Source organism: Falco punctatus, assembly GCF_963210335.1.
Source record: "Falco punctatus genome assembly, chromosome: 3".
In the NCBI taxonomy this organism is placed as follows: domain Eukaryota; kingdom Metazoa; phylum Chordata; class Aves; order Falconiformes; family Falconidae; genus Falco; species Falco punctatus.
The window spans coordinates 93,758,252-93,781,119 of record NC_137582.1 but is presented as its reverse complement, the minus strand read 5'-3'; the positions used below and the strand labels follow the sequence as shown (position 1 = coordinate 93,781,119).

Here is a 22,868-nt window from a genome sequence, read left to right as displayed (position 1 = left end):
GGTGTGATCCTGGAGCTGGGGTCTGGGCACTGCCTAAGGCTGCTAGCATGAATTTGTTAGAGAAGTTCCCAGATACCTTCGTAAGTTATCTTTTTGACATTTTGGGGGAAGTAGGGGGAGAGCCCCTGGAAAATACACACACTCCTCGTACAGTTCTAAGCAGGAGTAAAACCCAGGTATGTTCACTGATATGTTTAACAGGCTATATAGGAAATCGCTAGCTGTTCAAACCTGTAATTACATGTTAACATGCCTGCCTAACAGGGCAAAAAGTAGCAATGATTCAATAGTTTCTTCCTTGTTTCCCTGCATATTAGAGGCAGCTTATGCACCTTTATCTGTGTAAATTAAAAAAAAAAAAAAAGAAAAAAAAAGACCTTTCAGGAGCCCTTCAGAAGCTTGGCAATCATGTTGTTCTAGTTCTTTCAACAACGAGATAAACTCAAGAACAATGTTATTTCCTGGTCATGGGAGTATAAAGCAAGCTACGGTTTCTCACATAACCTGCTTCCCTGTGCTCCTGAAACTCGTACTGTACTGACAACTCAAAGCCTAGAGAGCTTTGTTTTTTACCCTATTTAAAAATAAATACATGCTAATGACAGGACAAAAATAAAAAATCTCCATTCTACTGTGCTGTGCAATTCTGCTACTTGGCATGGGCAGAGGGTTCAGTGCACTGTTGCTGTGAGCAATGGGGAGGGCTGAAAAGGAAAAATCAATGCCATTTCTTGTTCAATTAAGTTCATTGTGATTCAGAACCACCTCCTCACACTGCAGAGCCTGCAAGAGATCAGTGCTGCAATCACTACCTTTTAGCAGTTTGCTCTCTCCGTCTGGACCTGCACAAGCCACTCACTGGCAGGGCATCACACTTAGCTCTGAGAAAAGAAGGAATGGGGAAAAAAACCTCCATCCTTAGGGGACCCTCTGAAATACATTGTCATAAATCATGGGTCTTCAGGTGAGCATGTCATGGAGGGGGAGAGAGGGCAGTTTCCTCAATGAGTCATTTTATTTAGATGTCAGAACTACCGCTGTCTTTTTACCCTTCAGTAAAAAGTTTGCTCTCCTTGCTGCCTTACTGAGAAATATCTGCAGTACATGTCTTGCTGCTTGGTCTCAGGCTCAGTAGTGTGATGGCCTGACTCAAAGTCTTTTGGAAGTCAATAGTAAGATGCTGGTGGACTCTGCTGGACTACAGATCAGATGAGACACCCATATGCCCAGGAATCAGGGGTTAGTAGTCATGGCTATCAAGAGATCATGGCAAAGGATTTTTAGAGTCCCTCCCACCACCTCATCCACTTTAGCTATTCTATGGCAGGTGTAAAACAAAAAAAATATATGCATTTGCAGTAGAATGGGGTAACCTGGAGAGCTTCTGATCCTGAGGCTCAGCCTGCTGCGGATGCCAAAGGCTACCATGGCACACGGTGCCCCTTCAGTGCCAGCACCCACGGGCCTGCTCAGCACCTCCCGAAAGAGCAGCCCAGGATGCTTGTGAGCATGTCTCACTCTAGTGACAGGACAGACAAACTACAACAGACTGCCACTTTCCACTCCGCATTTAATAGCCACTGCCTGCTCCCGGGTGGAGGGGGCTTGGCCAAGGCCCTTGGGGTTCAGTCCCAAATTACTACAGCAGAGCAAACAGTTCTTTACTAAACCCCAGTGCAAGAAGGATCGAGGGTGGCACAGGCAAAGAACTTGAGAAGGAGGCGTAACTCCTTAATGTTACTAGGCAAAGGCCTCTGATGCTCATGAAGGTGGTTTTAGATCCTGGATGCATGTTACCTAATGGCAATGGGTAAGTGGTGGATGAAACATCTTAGTCCACAGCTACCCGCATCACTTCCCACCTTCTTTATTGTGCTGCTAGATCATACTGAGGAGCAGGACAACTCCTCTTAAGGAGGCTGCTGACTGTTCAGTTGCTCTGTGCCGCTACAAACAGTGGCTGCGGAGCTGCTCTTGACTTTTCCAGCTGCAATCACCTGCATGGCAGCTGACACGTGACAATGATATGTGAGTTAATTATGCCAGTTGTCACACACAAGACAAATTGGCCCAAGTGTGGGTTCAGAAGGAGGATGGTTTTTAATGAATGCATACTTCTGCTCAAGTCAAGCCTTGGTGAAACTAGCTCCCAAGAAGACATTTTCTACTCAGATTCACAGAACTTATCTCTGACCTTTCAGTTTCCAGCGTCATAAATATGTTCCTAAAACTAATAGTGGAGAAGGAGAGGGATGAAGAAGTTGCGTGTCCTCAGCATTTCTGCAATCAGATTGCGGATGTATGCACAGATACATATTGCTTTTCCTTGTCACAGAGCCCTCTTCACCTTTGTATACATTCTTCCCCCCAGATTTCATCCTTCCTAGAAAAGTGAGATCTCACTTGAAGTTCTTGCAATGCACATGTGACTGGCAGAACATCTGTCTTGGTAATGTTCTCATCAGCCCACAATTAATTAACACATTGTTTTCCTGCTCCCTAAATCCTCAAGTTCCCCTGAAACTTTAGTTTTCATGACTAAGGATTGATGAAGAAAAATTTGAAATGTAGAAGCAGTGTCTTCCCATGAGAGCTGGAAATCTGATATGGTTGGTTCTTTAATATTTTTTTTCTAGAACGAATCATATTGACTGTTATAAAGAAAACTCAGAGTGGTGTTTCAGTTATTGAAGTCCTACTGTAACTGAAGGTTAATAGCTGTTGTGGCAGTAAATACTCTATAAATCAATGAAAGAAACACGTGAATCACCCCACGTCATGGGTACGTCCCATCTCACTGTGGTCAATAGACGTTGTGGTGCCAACGTCCATGGAAGCAGGAAACATTCACGTGCCAGCAACTTTTAGGATTTGTTATTGATACATACTGACAATAAAGGTTTTGTGCAGCCAGTTTGTGTTCTGGCGATGGCGTTATTATTCCAGACTCAGAGCTTGTTTCTGAACCAAGATCCAGAACTTGGTTACTGGCATTTGCAACCACAGAAACGGGAGTTATCTTAATACCATGGGAATGCATTCAAGGTTATTCTCACACACTCAGGATGACTGGCATCTGGACTAAGGAGTTGATTAAGGGTGTCAGAGAGTGATCAACAGGGCTGGCATGATACATACATCTCATTACAAGCCTTCCAATTCCTTACACAGTATGGATTTCACCATAGTGAAGCAATCACTGGAACAACCTCCCCAGTGATGTGGTGGAGTTTCCAGCACTGGAGGTTTTCAAGACAGGTCTGGTCAGGGTGCTAGGTAATCTCATCTAGGCTCCCTTTTCTGTGAAAGGTTGGACCAGACGATGTCTGGAGTTCCCTTCCAACCTGGGCTGTTCTATGGTTCTGTGTTCTATGAAAATAGTAAGCCTGGATGCCAGGAACTCCACCAGTATCAGCCTTTTCACAGCCATTTTACAGGTCTGTATACCTCCCTCCAGCCTATGATGAGAAGTGTACAGACTAGCCTTAGGTTTATGTTTCTTAAAGAAAAATTTCAGTCGTAAAGACGCTAAGGATTGATACTGCTTTCTTCTGAGACTGCTTTACTGAAACCATCCTACTCTTTGAAACATCCACAGGCACCTTAAGCAAATCATGTGTTGCAAACATAATTGTAGTGGGTGTGAACTCCATCTGGCTAGAGCAGTGCAGGCTCACATACCTCCCCTCAGCTTGCCTGGGCTCAACAGCGATGCCAGTGCCACAAACTGATGTAAAGGGGTCATGCTAATAAGATGCAGTATTTCGAGTGCATGCACAGCCACCCTCCTAAAAATATATCTCTGAGGAGTGCAGTTAAATGCAAACACTACTGTTTCTGTAATAGCTAGTGCTTTCCTTACTGGATTGGCTGGCATGAGCTGATCATGGTCAAGTGATATCTTGTTTTTTTCAAGACTGCTTTTTAAAAGAGAAAATTGCTGAAGAACAAACATAGAGGCTGCGCTTTTCAAACAAACCTGGTGAAGTCTGCAATTCTGGTTTTCCCCTTCGAAAATCCCAGAAGCTGAGGCTGAAGATTGCATTCTTCTAATCTCTAAATTTATATCAGATCATTGTTTTCTGTGCCAGATAGGTAAGGTTACAAATACCTTACCCAGCATTTGTCATTTTTTGAAGATTAGTATCGAGCAATCATGTCCCTTTTACATCCACTCAGCCATTTACTTTTTTCTTTCCCAGTTTTATATTTGGAACCACAGCAACAGTTTATATTTTCAGAAATATGTTTTCACAGACACCAGATGACAATGATTTTTCATAGTGAACAACAAGCACTATTTTAGTACTAATTTCTAGGCAGATGTGGGGCAAATTCTGGTCTTGGGTGCATATCTTCAATTTTTTTCTGCTTAGCCTAAGTCAGACACATCCAGCCAGTAACAAAGCCAGATGTCTAATGAAACAAGGCCACTCAAAAAAGCTCTAAAAGTCTGGCTGTTATCGAAAGGTATTTCTTTAATCCTACCTGTCACATTTTCAGTGTGTTCTTATTATTTTTCTACTTTAAAAAAATCTTGGAAGATCTTACTGTGAAAAGCTATTAATTTATCAGCCAGGTTTGATATTTGCATGTATTTTTCTGGCTGGCCACCTTCCTCTAGGGAAAGTAGCAGCTGAGGGCTGGGAGCTACAGCACAAGCAAGGAGAGCCACCTCTGCAGGACTATAAAGCTTTCAGTCTGCATCCCCTTCTCGGGGGACCTGCGAGATGGAAGGGTACAGAGGCACAAGTCACTGTTTCATCTCAGCTTCACTAGGGCTGGATCTCAGGCTGATGGTGAGGGAGAGTTAAAGCAGACAGTCACCTCCTGGTAGAGGCGATGTTACTGCAGGATGAGCTAAGAGCGAATACATTTCTCACACACCCATAGGAGGGACTTTTAAATATCAGCGTGATCGCTGGACCCTCCCCTTCAACCTAAGCCGATGCTTAGAATAAATCATTCTCTGACTGACAGCACCAAAGATTTAGTTTCTATCCCTATTACTAGCCTGTAACCATGAACTGAGGAGCCCACGGTGTAAGCTGTTTCAAGAAATACCTTGCACTACAAAAAAAAAAAAAAAAAAAAAAAAAAAAAGGGATAAAGGGAAAAAGAAATGCAGAGATGCAGCTAGCTTTGCCAGGAAAAGCATCTCGCTCTGCTACCTTGAGCCGGCTGCCTCTTTTGAGGTTCAGCCATGACAGTCAGCCAAAAGCTAAATGAGAAACACATCCGCTAAATGCGGTGGTCCCCTTGTGGCAGATGATTTAGATGGAGCTGAGCTCGCTTTATATCAGCTGCCCAGCACGCTGCTCTCCACCCGGCAGTGACAGCGCAGGGCTGCCCACCCAAATCCTTACCCAGGCACTCCGGCACACGGCGCAGCCCACGCTGCACTCGCTGCTATCTCTGGCAGTGCTATATCTGGCCAGCAGCCGTGGGCTCCGTCCGTCTGCCTCCGCCACGGCAGCGATCACACACGGCCACGGCATGACACCACCGCCAACCCTAACAAGCAGAGCATGAGGCTGCTGCCAGGACGGAGCCCTTTTTCTTCAAAGCAAGGGCAAAATCGTGCTGATGAGCAAATTGCCCTAACAGGAACTGAGCAAGGCACAGTTAGATGCTCCTTTCCTAGAACACACGCAGCTATCTCTTACAAATGGGCTGATATTCAAGCACCTTCTAATACCACATTGAGGGGAAAAGGAAAAAAAAAAAAAGACAAAAAAGGGTAGTTTGATAAACAGCTGTCCCCACTTCATCCTGCTCCCCAGCTCCCAGTAGAGCTGAGGCTGCTGCTATTTGAGATGGGCTGAAACCGCTGGCTTTTGTCCAGAATCTATAGCACAACGGGTCCCTTCCTGGGGCAGGGAAGGTGGTGAGGCTGGAGCCGGGCTGGAATTTCAGACAGAGCTGGCCTGCCCCAACAGTCAAGAACATTTAGAGGAATTTGGCCAAGCCCTTTTTGCCTCTGTAATTGATGCCTCTAGCTGTTATATCTTTTTTGTTGTTGTTTGGCCAGAAATCCCCCAGAAATGCCTGTTCTTATGAGATTTGTGGCCAGATTGCCAGAGGCTCCAGTCATTTCGGCGGTGATGGACGTACCAAAAGCCAGATATTAAACTCTTCCCGGTTGTTATTGGAAACTGCCCTGAAGTTCATTCCAAAGCAGATTTACATAGTGTAATGTCAAAATCATGTTCAACGCAAGCCTTGTGGAGCCAGTCCAACCTTTAACCTGAAACTATAACTTGTCTGCCCTCAGCAAAAAAAAAAAAGGAGCAGACAAAACCGTAGCAAATATGAATGTATAACTAAGCCAATATAGTTACCAATAAGGTAGAGTTGTGCAATGAGAAATTCCTCTTGCTGCAGCCTCCACAACCTGGTGCTCCTGCAAGGGTGCCTTGTCCCTCTTAACAGTAAATGCAGCCACAAGTGGTCCAGCTGCCAAGAGCTGGTAGGTTCAGTGTTTATATCCAGGTACCTCAACCCACAGTCCCTTCATGCTCTTCCTTTCTTATGCCAATAATGCACTGACTTTGAGACATAAACGATCTTTTGGGCTCTCTAACCCATCCCTCCTGGGAAAAGGACAGGGCTCCACATTTTGACACTCACTTCAGTGTTTGTTGCATTACAAAAGCACCCATTACCAGAGCCTGGTAGAAGTGTTTTGCCTTACTAGCTACACTCAAACCCTTCATTCCTTTGAAAAAGAACATGGTGCACAGTCTGAAGCTTAGCCTTAGCCTTCTTGCTGTCACCAATGTCTTCAGGAGTGTGTCAAAGACAACTGTACTCAGGGCTGCAGCTTCATGGCTGAGTCAATCAAAGGCAAGCTGCCAGGGGACACGGCACCCATTTTGCACTGCGTTCACTACCGCGTGTCCACATGCTGAGCTGGCTCTGGGAGCTGGCTGAAAATGAACCTTTTTATTTGAATTCCTCAGGTTAGTTTTCAGCCAGCTCTGCCCCCTAATCCACCTCACCATCCATGGTGGAGATCTATAAATAGGAAGAAAAGGTGGAGCAAAAAAGAATAGCGGGAAGGTGCAGAAGGGACAAGTCAGCATTTTTCACCTGCAGGCCCCAGCTGACTTGTAGCGTAGTTACCCAGCGTTGTATCTGCTTTCCAGGTGAAGAAACAGAGCTTGGGTTTTCAGGACGGCTGTAAGAGGATGCACGTGCAGGCTGCCTCTGCACACATTAGGTAGAACTAGAGAGGCAATGGCATTCACCAGCACTATTTTGTGAATGGAGCTCTCAGCAAGGATGCTTCTCATCCTGACCTCCAGTTTCCTTACTTCCAGTAGCACTGATTCATTTAACCCCGTGCAATCCCTGTCCCTGCCTGGTGGGCTTCAGGCATTTGCAGCCCATGAAAGTCAGACAGACCCAGCCTGGCAGCTGCTGTCCCCCTCTCATTGAGGTCTGGGGATTGTCACATGTGGTTTGTAACAAGAGGGACCAACTGGTAGCCCAGCTGGTCCAGGGTTCTGCAGCACTGGCAGCGCAGAAGGACTGCAGGGGGAGGACCTGGGACTGGGAAGAACCAAAGGCCAGCAGAAGTTCTCACTCCGGCCAGTCCGCCTTTGGCTTCTGGAGGTCCCACAGATGGCTGAGAAAGGTCAGGGCTGAGCTGGGGGCGAGTAACTTTGCAGTGGAAGAGCCCGGGCTGTAGGATGGGGTTGTGGCCGGTTGCTTCGCACCGGGAGCAGCCCATGCCGGCACCGTTAGGTTCCTCTCTCGCTGCTGGAAGGAGTGGCCTTGAGGAGGGTCCCGGGAGGGCGTCAGGCTGCAGGACCCCCCCAGACCAAGCCCTGTCCCGGGCAGGGCTCCGTGTAGCCCCGGTCGGCGCCATCCCCGCCCCAGCCCTGCCACACCTGTAGCCCATCCCCAGAGGAGGGGGTGCGGTGGTCCCCAGACTCAGGCCGGCCCCACTGCAGTCCCCAGGGCTCCCCCACGCGTGACCCCTTTCCCACAGCTCGCTCTGCAGTCGCACAGCCGGGCTGCTGCCACCGGGATTGAGCGCAGGCAGCAGGGCCGGGAGAGACCAGCTTCCCCCCCGCGCCCCGCGCTCCCCCACCTCAGCCTGGGGGTGACGTCATGGTGGGGGAGGGGCGGGCAGGGGGAGGGGACCCCCGCACCTCCCTTTCCTCCTCCCCGCTCCGCAGCGCGGGGGCCGGGCCCGGCCAGCCCCGACGGGGCGGCCCGGGGGCGGGGGGGTTCTGCCGTGCAATCCCCACCCCCGGGGGGGCGGCTCCTCCATCTGCGTGTCTGTGTGTGCGTGTGTGTGTGTGCGTGTCCTCCCCCACCGCCCCCGCATCCCTCCCGCCCCGGGGGACGGTCCCGGCTGCCGCCCCCCCCCCCCCCCCCCCCGCCGCCACACGGGGCAGGCGGAGAGCGCGGGGGGGGGGGGGGGGGCGGGGGGGGTCCTCGGCGATTAATGGGGCGGGGAGACACGGGGAGAGCGGATAAATCCAGCTTGTGATGCCTATAAATGGCGTTTCTCTTCCAAGGTGCACATTTAAAAAAAAAAAAAGGAAGAAAAAGAAGGGGATGAAAAAAAAACAAAAAACGGTCCGTGTCATCCCCCCACGTCAGGGCCGGTGGTGGGCGTGAGGCTGTACTTCCCCCGCCCCCTCCTAATGGAGCGAACCATTCCCAGCTAGTCCTCCTCGCCCTCTCCCTCTGCCTCCCTCTTTCTCTCCTTCTCCTCTTGTCTCCCCCCCCCCCCTTGTCTGCAAAGTCCTCCGCTGCTCGGAACTTGTTGGCAATGCCTATTTTTCAGCTTTCCCCCACGTTCTCCAAAGTAACTATTTAAAGATCTGCAGCCGCAAATGGTTTTACTAAATGTAGGATGGGACTTAAGTTGAACGGCAGATATATTTCTCTGATCCTTGCTGTACAGATAGGTAAGTGGACTGCCAAATTCGGGAGCAAGTTGTGCGCACCGAAGCCCGGCTGATGCATGCAGGAGCGGAACGTGGGAACGAGCTGCGCCGACGGCCGCGGTGCGGGGCGCGGGGGGACCCCGCTCCTCTGCCTCCTGCCCGGGCGGCTTCGGGGTGCTTCACGCTGTCAAGGCAGGGGGGTCCGCAGGACAGGGAGCCGTTTTATAGGTCTTCTGAAACCACTTTTGTTGTTCTTTTTCTTAAATCGGTGCATGCTCATACTTCACTCCCCCCCCCCCCCCCCCTTATTCCCCCTCCTGTTCCCTCCGTCCCCACGAACGGCTGCATTTGTATCTGTTTTTCGGATATCCCCTGCATTACTTTCCACCGACAATCTGGGAACTCCAGCGCTAAGAAATCCCCCTCCCCTCCCTGCCCCGAGGGACAGAGAAATAAGAACCAGCACAAAATGGCTTGCGAGAGATCTAACTGGAAAGTTTGGGGTGGTTTTTTTTGCAGAAAATCAGGGGGACAAGCCAACGGCTCCCTTTGGGAACTTGGAGGCTTTCCCATTTGCAAAGCAGCCTAAAACCAAACAAAACCCATCACTAACTTAAAGGAAAATATATCCACCCGAATGGGGGGTTTAAACAAATAAAAAACCTTTCAAAATCGCGAAGTCCCACCGCCCGATCGTTAATTTTGTGCTGGGAGAACCGCTGTCAAAAAACGAGCGGGTCTAAAAAAATTCTATATATGCTAAGTTACTTAAAATAGAACAGGTTTCCCTCCACGCCGGTATGTGTTTTTGTGTGCTCGTTGCTGGTTTTGGTTAATATCTTGGGGTTTTCACTGGTTGTTGTTATTAGTTTGCTCTCAGGTTCATTTTACTCAACATTTCTTTGCTGAAAATGTTTTGAGTTACAGACATTAAACAATCTCCAAGTTAATGACCACTTTGGTCCTGTACAGGCAAATTTTAAAGATTTTATATGGAATGTATATATTCCAAAGCATGATCCAAAATTGAGCTTGAAGGAAAGGGCGATTAAAGCGCGTCTTTTATTATCCCGATTGTCAGGTGTGAAGAGACCTTTGAAAATATTTGCCTGCAAAGGAATTCTGCTACAATAAAACCAAAAATGCTCGGCATTGCTATTTAGAGATCCTTTTGCTCGGTCACCCTCCTCTCCAGACAATCTCTGCAGCATTTTGTGGGTACCAAAAGAAAGAAGGAGAGAAAAAAATTAAAAAAAAAAAAAAAAAAAAAAAGGGGAGAACAAGAAAGGGAGGAAAGAACAAGGCAAAATGCCTTGAACATTTCTTCATGGAAAAAAGGAAAAAATAAGAAATATTGCGATGAAATGTTGACCTCTGGAAAATGTGGATATACGATGCAAACCCCTCCATTCGTATTACCATTCCATTTTAAATGAGGCTGAACTCTTCAGAAGGCCATTTTCTGTACTGTCAGAGAAAGAAAGGGGAAGGCATTAATTGGATGTTACCCTTAATTTCAGTCCTTGCATTTTTTATTTGTTTGTTCGTTTGGAGGAGGAGGATTTTCTCGCATTTGCGTTTATTTGATGCAGCGAGGGAGGATTTTATTCACGGTGACATTTGGAAAGGTAGCTAGGGTCGCTGGGAGCCGCCGTCCCCGGGCTGGCGGGAGCATGAGCAGTGATTTGGAAAGTTACCCCAAAAATTGCTGCACACCGCGGGGATGGTGGCGGTGCGGTCGCTTTGCGGTGCCCTGGGAGAGGACAGCTTTGAAGCTCGTGGAGGGCTTTTCTCCTTTCTGCTCCTCCTTCTGTATTTCGGGTAACCTGCCCCCCACCCCCCACCCCGAAATCAGCTTCTGGTTGTCCGTAAGGGGGTTGCAAAGGGCCATTTGCCTTTGCCCCGTTCCCGGTAACGGCTCGTGTGAAATGGATGTTCGGATCGTTCCCAAAACGTCTAGGCGCCGGGGCTTAGGAAAGAAAAATTATTTATATGGGCAGAGGGGATTGGAACTGTCCGAAATCCCTGACATTGTGGGAGGTGACTTGGGGGGGACGCGGGGACCGAGTCTCCGTGGAAGGCGCCCATGGACAGGAGGGATGGACCAGGCACAGCTAAAGGGCAGGCGGGCTGGGGCGACGGGGAGCGGGTTTCGCCGAGGGGGGCACAGTCCGTTATGGATGGCTCCTGCGGTCCTGCTGCATTGCAAATTGCTGCACACTCCTGTCTTTGAAGGGGGGGGCGAGGCGGGAGGCGGGGGGGGAAGGTCAGAGCCACGGCAAAGCACAAGCGACCTAGTTCAGTAGAAATCCCGCTGTTGTTTAACCGGGCAGGACCCTCGTCTATCTGATTTTGCTTTCTTGGGTTGTTTGGTTTTTTGGTTTGTTTGTTTTTGGTTTTTTGTTTTTTTTTTTTGGGGGGGGGGGTGTTCCTTAATTGGTGGGGGTTAGGGAGGCTTTGAGCCGGGGGTGCCCTGTGCGGAGGGAGCGGCGCGGGCCCGGCTGCCCCTCGGAGGGGAGAGATGGAGGGATGCTCTGAGCCCCGCTGGTCCCAGACCTGACCCTCTGTCACCCCGGCCCAAGGCAGGGCTTCGCTTCGGACCCCCTATTTTCAGCTCAGCCCATCACGTTTTGGGAGAAATTAGCGACAACTTCCCCTCCTCTTTCCCGCTGTAGCTGCCGGAGCGGGATGGAGCGGGTTTTATAGGACATGGTTTTACCCCCGGGATGGTCCTCAGTTCTTCTCTGTTTGTTTGCCTGGCTTTTTTTCCTACCGTAGCCAACGTCTGTATCCTGCTGGGGGTTTGATGTGACGGCTGGTGCTGGTGTGTGTGTAGAGGGGAGTGGCCACCAAGTCATGTTAGCGATGAATCAAACGGCAAGGGGGGGATCTGGATTGAAACAGTCTCTCTCGGAGTCAGCCATTTAGCTTGGAGCCGGTGCCCGGCAAGGGAACACACACACCGCCACCGCCATACCCTGGGGACACGGCTCGGGAAGGACCCCCACCCCAACAACCCCCCCGCCCCGGCGGTGTGGGCGGCCCAGGGTTCCTCCGGAAGGGAGGGGGGCAGCCCCCGCCCGCCCCCACGGCCCGCAGCGACATCCCAGCCGCGTGCCCGGGGTCGAGGCCGGGCCTAGGGACACCACAGCGTCCCCAGCCCCGTCACTGGCAGGAGAGTGGTGAGGGATCACCCCCGCCCCCGTGTCCCCCAGGCTGCGGCTGCGGCGCGGGCTGCTGCGGGCGTGTGCGCGGTGCGGCGCGGTGCGGTGGCACAGGCCGCAGCAATGTCCCCGCGTCCCGTCCCGTCCCCCCGCCGACACGCGGGAGGAACCACCTTCCGCACACCGTAACGCGTTTGCTTTCCCCGTTTGCAGGCGGTTGTTGTTGGGTTTGTTCCTATTGCATTTAAGCGCGTGCCGTTCCGCAGCGCAATCCCGCAGAATGCCCGAGGCGGCGGGTTGGAGGGAGCGGGATTCCCCCCTGCCCCTGCCCGCCCCGCTGCTCCGAGCCCCGAAAGCCCCCACAGCTGCGTGCGTGGCGCTGGGGTTGCTTCTTTCCGTGTCCTTGTCGCAGCTTTTTCTAGTGTATTTTTTTTTTTATTATTATTATTCCTATATATTTTCCCCCCGCCGCGTTTTGCACAATCTGTGCCGGGCGACCCGGGCATTAAGGAGCCGTGTGTGTGCGTGTGTGCGCGCCAGTGTTTGCACGGAGAAACGCGCCTGCTGCTTCGAGGCGGAATTTTCTAACAAAGGAGCAAGTCCGGGGAGAAGCACGCAGCGCATCTTCACCTCACCTCCCCTCCTCCCGGTCCCTCAAAAGAAAAAAAAAAAAAGAAAAAAAAAAAAAAAAAAAAGAAAAAGAAGAAAAAAGACTGAAGCAAATGCCGTTAATCCACGGGCACTGAAAATCCTGATGCTAAAAAGGCAAAGGGCGACAAGCCCCTGACTCATGTCCCCGAGCGCCCGATGGCGACCCTGGCTCGGTCCCACCGCCCTCCTCCTGCCCCAGACCGCCGCTGCCCGGCCGGGCGCGCCTTTAGCGACCGGGGTGGGGGGGCGAGGGGGGAGGGGGCGAGGGGGCGGCGCGGGGGCCGGGGCGGGCGGGGGGCCGGCGGTGCTGACCTGTGCCCCTGCCCCCCCAGCGCACCTGGTGCAGGCGGTGAGAGCGGCGGGGCGGTGCGATGCGGTCTTTAGGGGCTTCTCGGACTGTTTGCTGCGGCTGGGCGATAACATGGCCAACTACCCGCAGGACCTGGACGACAAGAGAAACCTCCAAACGATCTGCGCGTAGGTCTTTCCTCTCTCCTTCGGGGCCGCGGGGGGACAACGGGACTAGGGGGTCACCCGGGGCTGGGCAAGGGGGAGGGCGAGGTTGGATGGTGGCGGTGGGAGGGGAAGCAGCAGAAGTAACGCGGGGTTCGGCGCTTCGGGGCTGGGTTCTCCGCTCCGGGCTTCCTCCGAGGGCGCTGCCGTAGGGCAGCAGGGCAGCCTGGAGGGAGTTTTTACAACGTCTTTTTTTAGTTTTCCCACCGTGAATCTGGGGGAGGGGGGGTGGGGGTGGTGGTGGGGGTATTTGTTTTCTTTTTCTGTTTGTTTAGCTGTTTGTGGGGATTTTATTTTCCCTTTCCCCTCCTTAGCCCCTCGCTTGCATTCTTCCCCTTCTCCTGCTTCGCCCTGGGTGTTGACATGAGCTGCACGGGGGTTGTTCCCCCCTTTCCTATTGCTGCCTTCGGGACTCAGGGTCACTGCCAGGCTCCGGGGTCCCCCCGGGCGCTCAGGGCAGTGGCAGGCCGGGGACAGGCAGCTCACCCTGGCCGGCGACAGCCGGCCCTAGGGAGGTGATTCCTCGGAAAATAGATGTAATTAAATACAAAAGAGCCCAGCCGCAATATGAATCGCCCAGCGGCAGAGGGGCGGCCGTCGCGGCTGTCCCGACAGCAGCTCTGCCCCCCAGCCCCGCGCCTCTCGGGTCCCCTGGCTCCCGGAGAAAGGCCATTGTCCCACCCGGCTTGCCCCGCTCCTGGCACAGAGGGGAGGAGAAGGAAGGGGCAACGATAAAGGGAAAAAAATAATAAAAAGGAAAACAACAAAAAAAAAATAAAGGGAGAAAAAGAGCTCACCTTGCTAAATCGGTTTCTGCTCCCTTCCTTCCCAATTCCTCTCCGAAGCTGGAGGAACTGGGACAGGTGGAGGAGCCCTGAATGAGGCGTGGGTTTCCCCAGAGCTCAGGGCAGTGGATCTTACCAGGGAGGGAAACTGGGGCGGCTGCTGGGGCCGGGGAGCCGCCTGCTCCGGCCTTGCACGTCCCGCTGCGGGGTCCCGGTCCTGGGCAGGGAGGCAGAAACGGGCCTTTTCGATACTTGTGGGAAAGAAAAAAGAAAAGAAGAGAAAAGAAGAGAAAAGAAAAGAAAAGAAGAGAAAAGAAGAGAAAAGAAGAGAAAAGAAGAGAAAAGAAGAGAAAAGGAAAGGAAAGGAAAGAAAAGAAAAGAAAAGGAAAGGAAAAGAAAGGAAAGAAAAGAAAAAGATAAAATAAAATAAAATAAAATAAAATAAAATCTGGCTGCACAGGGTATTCTCCCGTCTCCCTGTTGCTGTTTTCTGGCACAAACTCCCCTCCCACCGAAAAAAACCCAACCAACCAACCAAAAATAGAGAAAATCATGTTTAGAAACGAGCCAAGGTCCTTAGACATAAATATGTTTGGAATAGGTTTTTTCTGATTTTGCTCCGTGAAAATCAGAAAACAAAGCACATAAATGGGAAGAAAGGAAAGGAAAGGAAAGGAAAGGAAAGGAAAGGAAAGGAAAGGAAAGGAAAGGAAAGGAAAGGAAAGGAAAGGAAAGGAAAGGAAAGGAAAGGAAAGGAAAGGAAAGGAAAGGAAAGGAAAGGAAAGGAAAAAGAGAAGAGAAGAGAAGAGAAGAGAAGAGAAGAGAAGAGAAGAGAAGAGAAGAGAAGAGAAGAGAAGAGAAGAGAAGAGAAGAGACTGCAACCTTCCTCTCCTCCTACCAGAGATTTCTGAGTCAAGCACCTGCTAAGGCTGGCATCTCGCTGTAAATGCTGAGTTGCAGTTTACCTTATGTAGGGTATAACACCTTGTGTGAGGAATAAATACCCCCGGGCAGCAGTGTCCTAATATGTCCTTTGGCCGGGCAGCACCGGACCAGAGGTGGTTCCGACCTGTAAAAAGTACCTCTTTTCCAAGCAAGACCCTTTTTCCGACCACCTCCCACCACTCGATTGCCTTCGCCCTGTGCTGGGATGTGTATTGAAAGAAGACGGATAAAGATTTAATTTTCCTTTGGGAGATGCAATTACAGCAGAAATACTGCAGGAGAGGCACACTCTCAGACTCTGGCTTCTCAGTATCTCATTATTTATTACAAATGTATCAAACATTGGGAGTCTACAACCGGCTTAGAGTGCTCATAAATTAGAAACTGTACGACTACTTAAAAAAAAAAAAAAAAAGAAAAGAAAAAAGAAAGAGAGAAAGAAAGAAAGAATAAAAGAAAGGAAGAAAGGAAGAAAGAAAGAAAGGAAGGAAGAAAGAAAGAAAAAGAACGAATATCCAACTTTCCAGGCACCTGCCTTGAGGCAAGGGGAAAATAGGAGGCAGAGGGCAGATTCAGGGTGACTTTCGATAACACAGACGCGGAGAGGAAAGGTCCCTCCGAGGCGGGGCAGTGGGACGGGTCCAGCCCCGGCAGCAAACCTGGCTCCAATCCCCCTGAAAAATCATGGAATCCTAAAATCGTTTAGGTTGGAGAAGATCTTTAAGATCACCGAGTCCAACCGATAACCCAGCACTGCCAAGTCCACCACTAAACCATGTCCCTAAGCGCCACATTTACACGTCTTTTGAATACTTCCAGGGATGGTGATTCCACCACCCAAACTCGGCAGCCTATTCCAATGCTTGACCACCCTTCCAGTGAAGAATTTTTCCTAACACCCAATCGAAACCTCTCCTGGCACAACTTGAGGCCGTTTGCCCTTGTCCTGTCGCTTGTTACATGGGAAAAGGGACCGTCACCCACCTGCCTACAGCCTCCTTTCAGGCAGTTGTAGAGAGGGATAAGGCCCCCCCAAGTCTCCCCCTCTCCAGACTAAACACCCCAGTTCCCCCAGCCGGTCCTCACAGGACTTGTGCTCCAGACCCTTCCCCAGCTCCGTTGTCCTCCTTTGGACACGCAGAAGGGAATTATTAAAAGGAAAAGGAAAACCGTGTGGGAACTGGAAATTATTCTGACGAAGGAGAAACCCTTCGCTGTCTATAGACCCCTGGCCACGGATGAGGAGCCCCTCCCGCCGCTCCCCGAGGTGCGGGGCGCCCGGGGCGCCCAGGAAGGTCCAGGAGGGGATGATGCTCCTTCCTCCTTCTCCTTTTCTCCTCCTCTTCCTCCTTCTCCTCCTCTTTCTCCTCCTTTCCTGCCCCTGCAGTCAGGGCCCGATTCCGCCCCGGGGATCCCTCCCGAGGGTCTCTAACACCTCACCGGGACCCTCCAGGATACCGCCTCTTACCTGGGAAAAGCGATGCCTTTCCCACCCCCATCTGCCCCTACGACCCCCCCCCCCGGACGAGCCCGTTGGCTCCCAGGGGCGCCTGCCAGCTGGGGGGTGCATGCCCTCCCCCGCCAGGCAGAGACCGCTGCGGCAGCCACCCAGCAAAGCGATTTCTGCACCATCCTGCCCGGGCCGGGCTGTGCCGAAGGCGGGGTTGGGGAGGGGGGACCCTCGCAAACCCAGCCAGCGGCAGCCCCCCCCGGGAGGTGGCAGGGGAGCCGGTACCCAGCGCAAAGCGGGCAGGGGGCGGGCTGTGGGGCAGGCAGGGGAAGGCGAGGGGCCCAGGATCCCTCCCAGAAACCGGTGTCTCGGGTGGGAGGGGGGCCGGGTTTTAGGGCGGGGGAGGCGGCAGCTCCTCCCCGCCTGGCGCCAGCCCCCTTTAGGGCATTCCCCCGCTCGGCGCCGCCGTCGGGGGGCCGGGGCTGCAGGCCCAAGGGGGCGCCCCCCGCCCCCCTCCGGGGATGGTTGGGTGCGTGCCTGTTTTGACGCCGGCTGCTCTCCCCTCCTGCAGGTACTGGGACGATTTCCACGCCTGCACCCTCACAGCGCTCACCGATTGCCAGGAAGGAGCGACAGACCTCTGGGAGAAATTGAGACGGGAATCCAAAAACCTCGATTTCCAAGGCAGCTTATTTGAACTGTGCGGAGGCGGCAGCGGCGCGGCACCGTCCCTCCTCCCGCCGGCTTTGCCCCTGCTCCTGGCGGCTCTGTGGGCTGCGCTAGTGACCTGGCTGCCTTTCTAGGGGGGCGAGCACACTCACACCTACACCCTCTCCATGTGCTGGATCTATAGAGGAAGTGTCCATCCGTTGCTTTGGGGACGTTGTGCTTTTCTGTGGTTGATGATGATGGTGGTGGTGGTGGTGGCTGATGATGGTGAAACACCCATGTAGGACTGTGGAAGTGTTCTCCCTTTATTTTTTGTGTTTTATTTGCCAAATGTTACCAAACAGGCAGCGGCGCGCAGCCCAAATCGGACCTCAGCTTTACTATCGCTTCGAATCAAAAATAGAAAAAAAATATAATAAAAAAAAAAACCAAACTCGAGCCCTCGTTGTGCAAAAGCAATCTCAGGAACGGCTCTGGGCCACCTAACGCTAAGGTTGTGATCGGCCGGGATACCTCCCGGCGAGCCACGGGCTCCTCAAACGTGTGCGAGGCGAGAACAAAAACGCAGGCAAAAAGAAAAAAAAAATAAAAAAAGGCACTGGTGATGAATCCAAGGTAGATGGCCACGTGTGAAGCATATGGTGAATAATTCACAATCTCTCATCTTTCCTCCACAGTCGCTTGTTTTTTGGTCATTCCACTGCAAGAAAAAAATTATAAATAAATAAAAAAGAGCATTTTTCCTCAAGGGGGAAAGAGAGCGAGCGAGAGAGGGGGAAACGAACAGTTAAGGAAGGAAGGGAAGAAGAGAAAGAAAGAGATGTGTCTAAATACCCGGCGGAGTGAAGGAATGCTGCTAACCGAGCTCTGAGAGTTTACCTTTACTTGCTGTTCGAAAGCATCTTTCCGAATTCACTGCCTTTAATTTTTTTCCTCCTCTTTGTTTTAGATGTTACACATACCAGTAAAATACCTGAATATCCAACCGTAGAGATCACAAAAAGGGGGCTTAAATGTAAACCTAAACAAACAAACAAACAAACTAACCCAACAACAGCAAAATGCTTTTAAAAAAAAAAAGAGCCTTGATTTTAAAAGAGAAGAAAAATGTAATTTAAACAAAAGTTTATTATAAAGTCAATTCAGCAAAAAAAAAAAAACAAAAAAAGATTTGCTACAAAGTATAGACAGAAGTATAAAATAAAAATTATTGTTTGAAATGAGGGTGTCGTCCTTTTTATAAAATATGCCTAGAGTATCTCGAAAAGGACAGGGTTTTTAAGGCAAGGAAGGCTAAATCCTGCACCGCTCCCTGGATGAACATGGCAATTTCAGTTCAAACAAGGACAGGGCAGCAGAATTGCTTAGTCGGAGCCTTCCTTCCCCCCCCCCCCCCCCTCCCCCCCTTTTAATTTATTTCTTAAAAATACGCTATAAATCCTCCCACCCTCCTCCTCCCAAACCCCCACCCCGCAGCACCCCCGCTCCCCACGGCCGGCGAAGGGGACCCGGCGCAGCACAGCGCGGGGGCGGGCGGCGCGGCGGGCCCGCGGGCGCGGTGCGGCGCGGAACCTCGGCGGAGGGCGAGCAGCAAACCACCATTAAGGAGGAGGCTGCGGAGCCAAGCGCCGGGGCGCAGAGGAGCCCTTTCATAATTAATAAGGCAGCTCAGCCGAAGGAGCAAGGGGAAGGGGGGGACGGGGTATTGATTTTGCAGCAGAAGCTGCTCTAACCTCAGCTATTTATAGGCGCCTGATGCCTTTATAAAGAAATACACATCAAAGAGTAAACACGTCCTTTTTACTTATAAGGCGAGAGCCCAGCTGGCGACCGGGGGTGGGTGGGTGCGTGGGTGATGGGGAGGTAGGGGCCGCGAATTGGTTTGAGGTGATTTATTCCGGTGGGGAGCCGTTGCCTGTGCAGTAGCCCTCCTTTGCCAATGGGCAGGGTGGTAGGGTGTCTCTCTCCCTCGCCCCCTCTCCCTGCTCCCTTTCCTTCCCAAGGTCCGCAATGTAATGTGTAAGCAATAGCAAATGTAACAGTTCATAAATCAAACAGTGGGTCGCAAGCCAATCTGCATTTCCCAAACGGATTGAATCCCAGCAACGAATGCGCTCAGGAACTGGAGCCAGGCGCCTTTACCACTGGAAGCAATGTTGATTTTTTAATGATAAAATACATTATGCGTGTATTTGGGGGGGGGGGGGGGGGGCGGCTTTGCAGAGCTCAGCCTCGCTTCGGCAGGCACAGGTCTGCTTGCATTTCGTTTTCCTTTGCCCTCCCTCTGGACTCAATCCCCACCACCACCAAAGAAAAAGGAAAACCCTGGAGAGCAGAGCTTTGTTTAAATGGTTCGGGTTATTTTCCCTCCCCACAGAGGATCTAGACCTAAATTGATTTTTCTGTGCACATCTCTGTATTCATGAGGTCAGGCGCTGCTCTTATGATTTCCTCTAGCACGAAATGCCAGCTGCCGAGGAGACAGGGGAGAGAACGAGCCCTCGCTGGTGTGCCAGGGGCTCCGAAGCCTTCTCGCCCCGCCACCGGGCCGCGGCGACCTGTGGCCGGCGGCAAGCAGCCCTCTTGGCCTCGGGGTGCCCGGGCGCCGGTCCCGCTTGCTGCCGGCACCCCTCGCTCGGCACCGGCAGGCGGCCGGGGGTGCTCCCGCTTCGACCCCCCACCTTCTGGCTGCCGGACGGGGCCCGTCCGTCGGAAGACGATGGGAGAAGAGAGCTTCCCTCCCCCCCTTCCCTTTTCCTCGCCCCTCGACAGAAAGCTGAAGGTCCGTAATAAGGGGGCGATTTCCAGCTCATTAGTGGACTCGAGTTATCTTCGCGTGAGGTTGAATTGCTAATGGTAATCTCTCCGTAATTAGCACATCCCCCAATTAGCCCTCAGTTGAGGGGAATGATGAAACGGTGGCAAACCGGGGAAAAACAGCCGAGTGGGTCGGGAGGGGACCGGGGGCCGTGTCCGGGCCCCTTCCCCCCCCTCCCCTCCCGCCCCCCCCGGACGCGTCCAGGGAGTCTCCCCTTTCGGGCTCCCAATTATCGGCCGCCCATCCCCGGGGCACAAGCCGGTTAATGGCCCCCCACAGGACGAGCCGGGGCGCAAGGAGGCATTTGCTGCCCAACCCCCTGCATGGCACCCCCGGGATTTCCCGCACGGGCGAACCCCGCTCCCGCCGGCTCGGCTCCCTGGGGCGACTGGCAACAGAAGCTCCCCCCGCCGGCAGCTCGCCAGTTTTTTTCGGGGAACACGATCAGCCAACAGACTCCCCCTCTCTGTTCGCTTTAAGAGCCCCTCAATGCGCAAAGCACCGGTTGTTCCCCTTTCTGCCCCTTTCAGGGGTATTTCCGAAGCCCGAGTGCAATGGTCGGGTGCTTTTAACCCAGGGGGTGGCTGCTCTGTCTTGCTTTGTTTTGTGGCCAAGAGAACACGAGCTGTGCCCGCGGTCCCGGCAAGGGACGGAGCGCAGTCGTTTTGCCTCATGTCGACTGGCACCTGCGGGCTTTGGGAGGGCTGGCAGGAGGGGGCTGCGGGGGGAGGCCGGGGTGTCGCTTGCCAGGCTGGTCCCCCTGCCCTAGGCACCGGCTGTTGTAGCAAAAGCTGGAGAGGTTCAAGCCTCTGAGCATCCCTTAACTCCTGGGCAAACGTGAGCTGGGGAGGTGGGGAGGGGGAAAAATGCAACAGAAAAGCATTTAAGCATTGACAGTAGCCACAGTAAAATTATCACTAAATAAAAGAATACACACACACAAGGGGACAAAGAACAATCATGCATAAACACAGATCAACGGGAAAAAAACCCCGAGCTGAAACAAAAGAGAAGCCAGTGCCTTTCTAGCTGTCTGGCTGCTCGGGGGTGGGGGGGTTTGCAGCCATTGCGGCTCTGCCTGCCCTAATTCCAGTCCCCAGCTCCGACTGAGCAACCGCGGCCCCGCAGTCCCCGAGGGCCGCGCAGCGCCGGCTCCGTCCTCCCCGCCAGCGCGGGGGGAGCCGTGCTCGGCAGCCGCCGCTCTCTGCCAGCGGCCCCCCCTGCACCCCCCGGCTCCGGCCTGCCGGGGGGCTGCGCCCCGCTCCCCCTCGGGCTGCCCTCCGACGCGGCGGGACCGCGCCAGCGCTGGGCTGGGGGGTGGCGGCCGTTTTTTTGCTTTAAAGGGGGAAAAAAAAAAGTCCCTTTCCCATCTGTTCCTGTTCAAAGGCTGTAAGAGAGAGATGGAGCGGGCCTGTGCTGGGAGCAAAAGCTTGAGCCAGGACACAAGAACCTGCAGAAAAAACTGCGTGGTAGTGAGGGCAAGCAGGTTGGTCCTTACGGAGGGATGGTGTAAAAGTAAGGTGCGGTACCCGTATCCCACAGGACTTCCCAGTGACTATGTCTACGTCTCAGAAGCAGCAGTGAGACGCTGTTGGTCCCTGGCTGGTTTGCACAATCTAGGCACAAATGTGTCGGTGACTGTCCCAGCCCTCGTCCTTTCCAGGGCCTTGTTTAAACCCATGCAGTTGCTTTCCTGACCAGTGAAATCCAGTAGGCTCCATGAAGGGCTGACAACCCAAGGAGACAGAGGCTAGTTCAGCCTTCCTATTCATCGGGGCTGATTCATTAACGATTAGTGCCATTAGGTGCACTACAGCACTGCCTGAGGGCCCCAATTAAAGGAAAGTGAGCTTGTTAAATCCAGAGAGCCAGAATCTCCCTCTGTTACTCCTGCCTGATGCAGAGGTAGTGCTTCCAGGGTGGGCAGCAGGAATAGCCCTGGCTTTCTAGGTAGGCAGCCTCTCTGTTTTCCCCTTCCCCCTCCAGCTTTTCCCTCTGCTTTAGCTGCAGATCCTGCTTATGGGCTGCTGCAGAGAGGCAGGTGCAGGAGGTGGCTAGCAGGACTCGCAGGAGGAAATGGGAAATAAGGTTATTTTTCAGAGCCACTTCATTCTTCATCACAAGGCGAAGGAGCAGGTTTGGGTGTTGTTTTTTTGTTTTTTTTTTTTTTTTTGTGGGGATGGAGGGGGACAGACAAAGTGACGGGGACTGCAGAGGAGTCTGTTACAAAATCAGATGCAATTTTAGCTGTCCTAAAGAGTTGCTTTAGGCTACAGGCAGCCGATGATCGATGGTGCTGTTGGCAAATACACTTCCAGCTGGCTGCTGTCTCTGGTGAGGGACAGTTTCAACCCAAAGCCCATTGAAGTGGTGGTACAGCAAGGGGCTTACATTTGCTCTGGGCTAAGGATCTTCTACTGCCCAGTTCCACCTGTGAGAAGAAAATCTGGAGGTGATGCGAGAGACACAGCACTGCTGTTGGTGAGTTATTGGCTGTGCCTTTCCCTACAAATCCCCACGGTGGGTCTCGGTTAGGGGATGTCACTCAAAGCCCCACACTCCTGAGCTAAGGGTTTGCCAGTGGGTGGGCAGGCTGTGCTGGCCTAGGCTCTGCCTTTCAGGAGGTACAGCAAAAATAGGTTTAAACTATTCAAATGATCAGAACCCCAGCCTGTGGCCTCTGCCCTATCTTTTCAGGTTTTATTGCTTGTTTTATTTCGTTTGTTCATTTGTGTTTGTCTATCTCCAAAGCCGATATGAAGGAAAGATGGCAACAGCCTGCTGAAGGTCAAGGTGAGGCTGACCATCAGTTCACCTGAGTGCTGGTATTCACCAGCAGAAATCCATGCCCACAGGTGCTGGAAGTCTCCTCAGCAAGAGGAACAGCAGCGCTACAGCAGTGAAACAACTGGTCCTGACCTTCTTTACACAGCCCTTCTCTGGGAAAAATTATCCTGAAATCAATAT

At 52.3% G+C, this 22,868-nt stretch overlaps 1 protein-coding gene across 1 annotated transcript; it reads left to right on the top strand.

Moving 5' to 3' along the window:
• The first annotated feature begins 508 nt into the window (after window positions 1-508).
• NRN1 (neuritin 1) lies at window positions 509-22,088 on the top strand. The gene is made up of 3 exons (XM_080379980.1): window positions 509-8,927; window positions 13,054-13,198; window positions 16,986-22,088. The coding sequence occupies exons 1-3, from the start codon at window positions 8,873-8,875 to the stop codon at window positions 17,215-17,217; spliced, it is 432 nt and encodes a 143-aa protein (XP_080236106.1). The 5' UTR covers window positions 509-8,872; the 3' UTR covers window positions 17,218-22,088.
• Window positions 22,089-22,868: the final 780 nt, after the last annotated feature.